Source organism: Anas platyrhynchos, chromosome 5 (assembly GCF_047663525.1).
Source record: "Anas platyrhynchos isolate ZD024472 breed Pekin duck chromosome 5, IASCAAS_PekinDuck_T2T, whole genome shotgun sequence".
In the NCBI taxonomy this organism is placed as follows: Eukaryota; Metazoa; Chordata; class Aves; order Anseriformes; family Anatidae; genus Anas; species Anas platyrhynchos.
Window position 1 is genome coordinate 63,152,935 of NC_092591.1, and position 9,077 is coordinate 63,162,011.

At 36.0% G+C, this 9,077-nt stretch overlaps 1 protein-coding gene across 2 annotated transcripts in view; it reads left to right on the top strand.

Annotated features, from left to right (window-relative positions):
- Positions 1-3,260, top strand: part of ZNF143 (zinc finger protein 143) — a 37,218-nt gene extending 33,958 nt beyond the window's left edge. For both annotated transcript variants that reach the window (XM_027461359.3, XM_005014890.6), the window contains exon 16: positions 1,270-3,260. In XM_027461359.3, coding sequence (XP_027317160.1) covers positions 1,270-1,353 — 84 coding nt within the window. In that variant the 3' untranslated portion in view covers positions 1,354-3,260. The remainder of the gene's footprint in view (positions 1-1,269) is intronic.
- Positions 3,261-9,077: the final 5,817 nt, after the last annotated feature.

Genomic DNA, 9,077 nt, shown 5'->3' on the forward strand with positions numbered 1-9,077 from the left:
CTTAGTAATTGTCAAAATTACACACACAAACACACACACCAAAAAAAGGAAGAAAAAAGTAAAAAGAAAAAAAAAAAGAGAAACTTGCATCCTCATCAGAGAGTCCTTTAAATGAGGAGGAAAATGCCCATCTTCTATTACAAGCATTGAAGTCTTTAGTGAAGTTAAAGATCTTTATGTTAATGAAACTTAAGATATACAATATAAATGGTAGAGGAAGTGTTAAAAATTAAAGTATTGAGCGTTCTTCAGTTCTTGAGGTGTCTTTTGTATTTCCTTACTAATAAATTAATTTACATGGTTCCTAAATATTGATAAGGCCAATAGCTAGATTCAAGTCCTAAGGAGTTGGTAACAGAGCAGCTCTTGATTTGAGTGGCTCCACAATGTGATATCCAGTGACTGTAAAACCAAGTTTTACGTGATATTTAGTACTGACCATCCAGCTCTATCCATTGGTTAAGTAATTTGTTCCTACTTTTCATACTCTTACGCATCTTTCTATCTTATGGTAGAGGATGGATAATGGCCAGGTTCACGTTTTTGTTAAGTTGGGGTTGTCTTCAGAGTTGGAGTCACAGGGTGTACCTGCACGGTTTACAAAGTATAAAACTCTGTGGACTCTTTCTGAAGATGATGTCTGGTTGTCTTTACTCTGGGTTGGCTGGTGTTGCTTTTGACAGTGCCACAGATACATTGTCTGCCTTGTTTGTTACAACTACAATATAATAATTTCATCTCTAAACTACTGTGGAATTAAGCAGTGTCATCACGAATGCTGTATATTTATATAATATATACATATATAATGTATGTATGTATTATATGCTGTTGTTCCAAAGATCTTATTTTCTGCATAAAAGTTAAGAAAACTGAAGGTGTTTGTTTGGTTTACCACTGTTAAAATGTATTTCAATGGCCAACATGATTTTTGAAAGCCTTATCTTAGCTTTGTTGTGTCTGCCAAGGTAAATCATCTCCTTTGTGTATCATGAAATGAGTTTACCATGCAGCAGCCTTTGAAGAAAATTAATTCGGTAGATACATACAAATTCAGTTTAACCTGCTGTCAGCCACTATCTTAATTTTCATGCTGATTAGATATCTGTTAGTATATATTACCCAGAAGAGGTGTGACAGTACTGATCACGCTTACTTGTGCTAAATATTGATGAGTATCTTTATCTTTGGTTTCACCTTACAAATTTGTAAAGAAAAATTGATCCATGTAAGATTTAAAATTTATTTGTTTAAATGCATCTGTTTCAGCTTGGAGAACAACAGTCTCTGGAAGAAGCCATTAGAATAGCCTCCAGAATACAACAGGGTGAAACACCAGGGATTGATGATTAACTTCTAAAACTGCTACCAGAACAATAGAGCGAAAGGTATTTTATTTTCAATCAACAAAGGTCCATGCCAGCAGCAATCCATAAAAACTTTGAAGTTCCCTGCTCATTGATACTGTGTACACATTTTATGCAAGAGCAAAGAACATTTTGTAAGTTCTGTGTACATAACCCTTGGAATGGACTGACATCACCTACTTCTAACCATTGTATATTCAGGAATATGGAATTAGGATTATATAGTAAATTTCCTTGTTATCCTTCATGAGATTTCAGACTGGTCTACAATCAAGAGAAAAGTGAAATAGAAGCATTGGAGTTAATTTTAATGTCATGTACAAATAATGAAGGCATGGCTGAAGACTTGAAATGTTTAAAATATTATAACAAAATCATCGTTTAAGGAACCCTTACAAGTAATAAAGAAGACAAAGCCTCTTCAATTGGTTTCCATAAATAGGAAAGTCGTGGATTTTGAGCCTACTGTAAATTTTCGTATTTTGATTTGTTTCATACAGATTTGAATACTCTTTAGATTATCCAACCCATTTCATTCATTGTAAATACAGAATGTTAACGCTGGAAGTGCTAATTATATTATCTTTAAATTGGAGTATGTACAAAGGAGAAACTTTGGTTGTTCAATATTAAAGGAAGTGAATCTAATGGTTTCGTTTCTTTACGTATTTTACTTAAGATGTTACTCTGATTATGCAATAAAATATAACAAGATTGTATTGTCTAGGTAGGATGATATTGTTTGACGTACTGTTTTACTTTTTAATGAGACTGAAGTTAAATTATTTATTTATGGCCTTGTATAATTTTTTCCAAAGTTTATTTATCATAAATTTAAGTTCTTGACATTCATTTTTACCATAATACACTAAAGTATATTAATTTATTAGTGTTGTTAGTTATTTTAAGCATTCTAAAGCACTAAAAGAATATTAAAAAGAAGTAATTAGTCAACTGATGTTGACTAAGAGGAATATTTTCAAATGGTGCGTTTGTGGCGTAAATGCAAGTACTAATAGTCTGTTTTCAACAGTTCTGAGTGCCTGCAGCTACCACTCACTACCTAGGATATGCTGATAATCAGTGCTTTTGAAAATCAGGACAGAAATTACTAGAAAAAAGGGATTAATTAATGATGATGTAAGTACAATGCTTCTCTCCATTTATGATTCTGTAAAGGAAAAAAATCCATTGTAGGTAAGTCTAATGCATACAGTAAAATGTATCTATTTTTTTTTTATATACGAAAAAGTCTTTACTCTTGTCTTGTTAGTAAGCTTGTTAAGCAAGCTAAACTTTCTTGGCTTCCTGTAAGATTCGGTGCTTACTTTAGATAAGTGTCAAGAGTACTTCTGAAACTGAAGCCTTACCTTTAACCTTCTCGAGGGAAGGATGAAAGGATTAAACATCTTCTGGATGAAATGTTAATTAAGTAATTATTTTTAAATATTGTGAGATGTACACGTTTTACTTTAAAAAAAAATCATAACTATGTACTTTGAGGTATTTGACCTCAAAAAGGCCAAGTTCAAATACAGTGAAGCTAATTTATTTTGAATTACTTTATCAGTATGGGTTGCAGCCTTTTACTTTTTTCAGACAGATGACCAACTGAAAAATGCAGTGAAGGAACACAATACTGTGGAAAAGATGTGGCCAAAGCAGGCCTTTCTCTGGGTGTTACAAAGTAAAAATTGTAAACATTGAGGTTGTCTGCAACGTTTATGTAGGGTTGAGGCTGCTTATTGACTTAGGTGCCAGTTTTCCTGAAGTTTTAAATAATTTTTGATATCCCATGGAGGTAAACTGTACTATGCAAAGAGAATTAATTACCTGTCAACTAGATCAGTTTCGTAGTTTTTGCAATTTAGAAATTAAATATGTATCATTTGACATGAACGTTCAAGTTTTTTTCTTAAATTTTGTTGCTAATAGTTTTTGGAAACGGTGGCTGGAAGTGATTTAGCAAAGAAAAAACTTGAGTTCTTCTCATTTCCCAGGACACTTTCTGACCACTGTACAAATGTGAGTATTACTTCCCCTTTCATACTAGTTAGTTTGCTCCAAGGCATTCAAAACTAGCTGGGTCAGGAAAAGCTGCTGTATCTTCTAAGTGATTTCTCTTATTGCATCTTACCAGCTGTTCTTGCAAAACTCCCAAGTCAAAGGTTATGCTTCCCCCATACCTACTCCTATAAAGGAAAACATACTTAATTCCTGAATAAACAAACCAGATTGATTTATGCGGCTTAGCATTTAAAGACAAGCAGAGATGATTATATGTATCTTCCCTGTGAGGCCTGTCTGTATAACAGACTTGTTTTCAGACTGGAGAGACCTCTGTGATTTTCCACGCTGCTTCCATTCTGATGAGAGTGGAAGGAACTGGCTTGTGAGCAGGTACAGCCTGTCGGTATCGGAAGGGTCTGTAGCAGAGGATTACACAGGTTGAAATTGGGTTAGACAGGAATATTGGTCACGGGAATTTGGGGAGGAGGAAACAAAGAATATGCCAAAAAGGACTGGGTGTTTGGGAGTAGAAATCTATATTTCCCCAACGATTTCACTCCTCTTTTTGAAAATTATTTCTGAGGGAATGCTTTGGCACATTAGAAGAAGGAAATTGTAAAAGAGGGATCCTATGAAGTAATGCATCCTGGTGTATCACTTCCTTTTAGAAATTGGTTCCCACATTTGCAGCATTCCCAGTCACAATTTTTTAACCTTCAGATTTGGATTCCAGGCCTACATAAACTCCTCCCTTACGGGATTGAAAGCTAACCATCTCTAAACTTCGCAGTCAACTTTTTCTTTTTAAACGCTCCTGCGGTTTTTCAGCACTGTGGGCTAAAAAGAGGGAGGCGATCATTAGGGGTGCTCCAGGCTGATGACCTTTTGTGCCAGACACACTGTGCATAACAATAGGATGGTTTTTACCCTAAAAGAGTTAATGCCAAAGCACACATGAATAGGCTGAAGTTGGAAGACTGTTTTTATAAGAGTAAATCCTGAAGACTGACAACAAAGTTGTAAAAAGCCATAATCCATGATGGAATAAGTAATCTCACTAACCAGTCAACTGGCTGATACCAGAGAGATTGAGGCACAGTATGGGAGAAAAAAAGACTTGTATGTGATTCTGCTCAGCGTACAACAGAGAGAGAGAGCTCATAGTCTTGATAAACAAGAAGTCTGATCTTGGAGGGCAGTTTTTCCTGAACTTCATTCTAGTTCCTAACCTTCATTAAAATGTGGGGAGTAATTTGCTGTCCTGGTTGTTCTGGCTTCTGTGACAATCGTGCTGCACACCAAAAAATCCCTGCATGCTGTGTACTTCTCAGCAGGCAGTCAGGGAGCCTTCCCCAGGGACAGGAAGTTATTTCATCAGACTTCAGACACCAGAAAAAGATGGCACAGAGTAGGAATGTGAGGAAGACTGTTTCTGAATCCAGCAATTTAAGCGCTGTAGCTGTTCAGCTCGATCAGATTGCAGACCGTAGCTCTGTGCAATTTTCAAATATAACACAGATGAAATTTCATTACAAGTAGGGCGGGCAGGCAGCTGATTTTCTAAAGCAGCAAGGTGTTCAAATTCTAGAAGTTGGAAGTGAAGGTTAACTTGTGTACTGTTCAGCTATTACTTTACAATTGGTTGAAACTTCAGAAATATATTAACTCAGTCTTTATCATTTCTGTTATGAAAAATATAGAAATGAACATGTGCTTTGTCTTTGCTTCAGCTGGTTGTTGATAATAAGGTACTCCTGTTTTTTCAAAGCAGTATATATTTGAGCACCAGATCTCCCAAAAATATTTTTTGCACCTTTGGTAAAAGTTTTATGAAGTCTGGACCCATATGACAAGAGACCAAAAGCCAATCTTGGTTCTCGTGTCATAGATAGTAAATTGTACTGTATATTAGACGAATAAGCCAGCATTTTTTGCTGTCATGTTTTGTGCATTTAAAAATGTAGCTTAGGTGTTTTCAGCAGTTTTGACATTCCTTTGTTACTCTGCTAGCAAAGTTCACTTGGCCAAAGGGAAGTCTGACAATGCAATTAAACTATCGCCGTTAATAGTAAATCGCTGACACCTAACCCCGTCAGGAATGTGATACCAGACTTTTTCAACTGAGGGTTATATTCAAAACAGACTTTAATTATCCCAATAAACATACAAGCTTATATCAACAAGCAAGCATTTTCTTATACCTAGTCTGTATGGTTTTTCTCAAATGGAAATGTGCCCCCCTTAAATCCATCCTGCTCAGGTCCTGAACCAGTATGAGATTCTCTTCGTATTAATGTTGTTCTGTTTAGATTATTTGTAGCACTTTACTAAAAGGAATGATAAAACATTATACTGGGCAAAAATTATTATGAGGAATTTTTTCTACAGCAAAATATGTCTTAAGTGTTACTGTCAAAATCCCATCCTTATTGCCCATTCCTTTGTTTAAATTTCTTACCAGGCTTTAGGTTGACTGGCTGCTGTATATTAAGTACTTATCTGGGGACTTTCTGATTTACTATTGTGTTACTGTTTAATTCTGTAGCATTTGTCTGAGAGGTTTCTGAGCATCTATGTTAGGCAAGACAAGGAAAAGGCGTTCCTGACGTGGCAGGTCTGCTGACATAACAGAAACTACCACGGGGGTGAAGAAAGCTACTGGAGAAAAATCAGTGTCCCAAAGCTACGTCTCCAGGGGTGTGCTTGCTTTGGTGTAAAACTCATTCCAATTCGAACATAAGTTATGATGACTCTGAAAAATCAGCAAATATAGGAATGGTTTGTGGGGCAGACAGGGCTAGCTGCTTCTTGCTTTGTAAACAGCTATGCTGAAGAAAAGGCAGATTTTTGAATGTTCATAGGTTCGTGAGGATAGTTTGAATGCCAAGAAGGTGGGTGAGCTTCTTGAAACTCTGTTAAAAAGTTTTTATCTGATTATCTACATCTCTAAGAAATGCTTGCAAAAGAAATTACATTAAATGATACACATAAGAGATTAATAATATAAATAAAAGTAGATTTGGGAAAAGGCAGAGTACTTCTTTTATGGTTTTGTATCTTCCCTGAAAGAAGGAGGAAAAAAAAATGAAAAAGAAAAAGGTTAGCAATACTGGTAAATTAGTAATAATTACTTAATGTGCATTAGATATTTTGAGGCTTTTAATTGCAGTTACAAAATCTTGTTTTCTCTTTTATTCTTATCATTTTAAGTTCACTTTAGCACAGGAAAGAGGCATTCTGATTGGACCTGTTGTTTTCAGTCATGGCAATAATTCGCTCTTCAACTTTTAGGATGTTTTGAAGGAAATTTCAGATCTGAATACAACTCTTACGATCATATTCTTTTGCTATTTTCTTTGTAACTGAAGGCAGAAGTGTAGGCAGAAAGGGAGTAATTTAAAAACTGTTGAGAGTGTATGCCTTCGTAGTTGCAGAAAAATATAGAAGAATTGTGCCTGACTTGTTTTGTAGAACCTATATTTTTTAAATCTAACTTGTGCATTGTAACTTCTGAGTATCTTCACATCTTCCCTTCAATTTACGTATTTTGGGCCCAGAACTACTGCTTTTATAGGAGGTGTCCTAGCTGCCAAATTCCACCTTCTGTTGTCCACCTCGGTCCCTTGCTCTTGTATTCACCCAGAAGTGTAAATAATATCCTTGAGAAATGCTCTACCTGCATGCAGACAGACTACATGCTAAAAAGAGTAGAAGGACTGGTGCATCAACAACACTCGGTTGTAGCGTTTCAGATCGTCATAGAAGCAACTTGACTTTCCTCTGCTTTGGCTTTTTCACTTGGTTTACCTTCATATAAGATAAACCAGTTTCAAGACTATGCTGGCTGCTCTACAATGGGTTTCATCCAGCTTTTTTGCCAGAACTGTTCCAATTTGATGCAAGTGTTTTTGGTGGACTTCAGATGAACTTGTAAGTGCAGGAAATACTGACAAGAAGGCATTGTACCCATTTCTGTGGCAGTTTCCTCTGACAGCTAGACAAATTGGCCATTGTTTCACTTCTTGCCATTCATCATTATTTGGGTTCCCCTGTTACCCGCAAAAGAGAGAACAACTGTTTCCCCTTGAGCTTGAAAACTCCTAGTTAAATGCTGCTGTTTTTCAGTGAGCCTGTGCTGGCCTAGGTAAGTATTTTTGGTAGCACAAACCTGAGTGCACTGGGCTGGTATACTTATTTTTTAATTTAAAAGCAAGTATACAAAATAATAAAAGCCAATTTTGCAAACTTATTCTGAAAACCTTTAAGCCACTCAAATTCCTAGGAATATCAGTCAGGCACTGTCGACAGCAGGGGTACATGCTTTTACATCTGTCCACAGGATCAGGTCTTTATTTAGCAAGATCTACAGAGTCTCAAAAGGTGCAATTTAATTAGCCTGAGAGAATTTGGGCTGAATTTGGCTACTAGAGTATGGCACAGTAGAATTTTGCTCAGCTCTTCTCCCATTCACCTCTCTTTCTGCAACAATCTCCACTGTTAATGTATTCTCTGGCAAAGGAAATTGTCTTTGTAGTGCTTTTTACTTAGGCTGTTTGTAGGCCTGCTAATGCTAGTCATAGTTCTTGTCATGTTGGACAGGATAGCTGAGTTACCACGCTCATGCTTGGGGAAAATAATCTCTTCCAGACAACTGTTTATAATCTCCATCAAACTACAGCAAAAGTACAATTGATGCAGATTCAGGATTGCACATATATAGAGCCTACAAATGTGGTCTTTATATAGCAACTACACATTTTGTTATAGTTACTTATTTATTCAATACTTCATTTTATTATTTGCTGTCAGTTTGGAAATAAACTTTCTTGTAAAACAATTGGGTTTCAGCTGTTTGTTTCTTTCACTGTTCCTTTTTTTGTCTCATATTTTTCTGTCTTCTCACTATCAGAAATAGTTCCTCCTCTGCACAAACTCTAAATTGTTCCACTTGAATTTGTCCTATTTAAACTGTTACAGTGATCAGCAATTCAGTAGTAACTCTATACAATGGGGCTTCTGAAGTTCCATTTCCACTTACCCTCATTAAATAGCTGTGTCTGTAGACTCCAGAAAGCAATGCAGTGACAGTTATATTTAGGTTGAGTTAGGGAAGGAAACTGTAGCTTTGGCTTTTTTTTTTTTTTTTTTTGGGGGGGGGGGATATTTCTTCATTGTAAGTTAAAATTCTTTAACCTTTTTAAAAGAAAACTTCACATACAAATGAAGCAAACCACAGCTCATGGATGGGATGTTTGGGGTCCTTTATTATGAATTGCTTTGCATCGCCTTCTGTGGGCTACTGATTGATAGAGGTTGTATTTTAATAACCTTCTTGTACATCATCTGTCCTGAAACTCAGATGATTCAGTTCGTATTTACTATACAGTGCATTCCCATTTAAAAAAAATGAGTATTTTGAATGGGCCATTACTGTGATTCTAAATTCTTGCAAGGCAAGCATTTGTATAGCACTTGACTTGGTGTAACCATCTCTCTGTAAAAGATGTCCAGTCCTGCTTGCATAGGTTACATTGGCTTACTTCAGTTTTCAGCAATTCCACGAGATCTCCATAATCTCAGAAGTTGTGTTCTTGTTGTATGTCACTGCTTGTCTTGAAAACAAAAAGCTTTCTGGTCATCAAAAGTGTAGGAATATATAGGGATGTGATATTTAGGTGGAAATGTTGCTCTGTATGCATT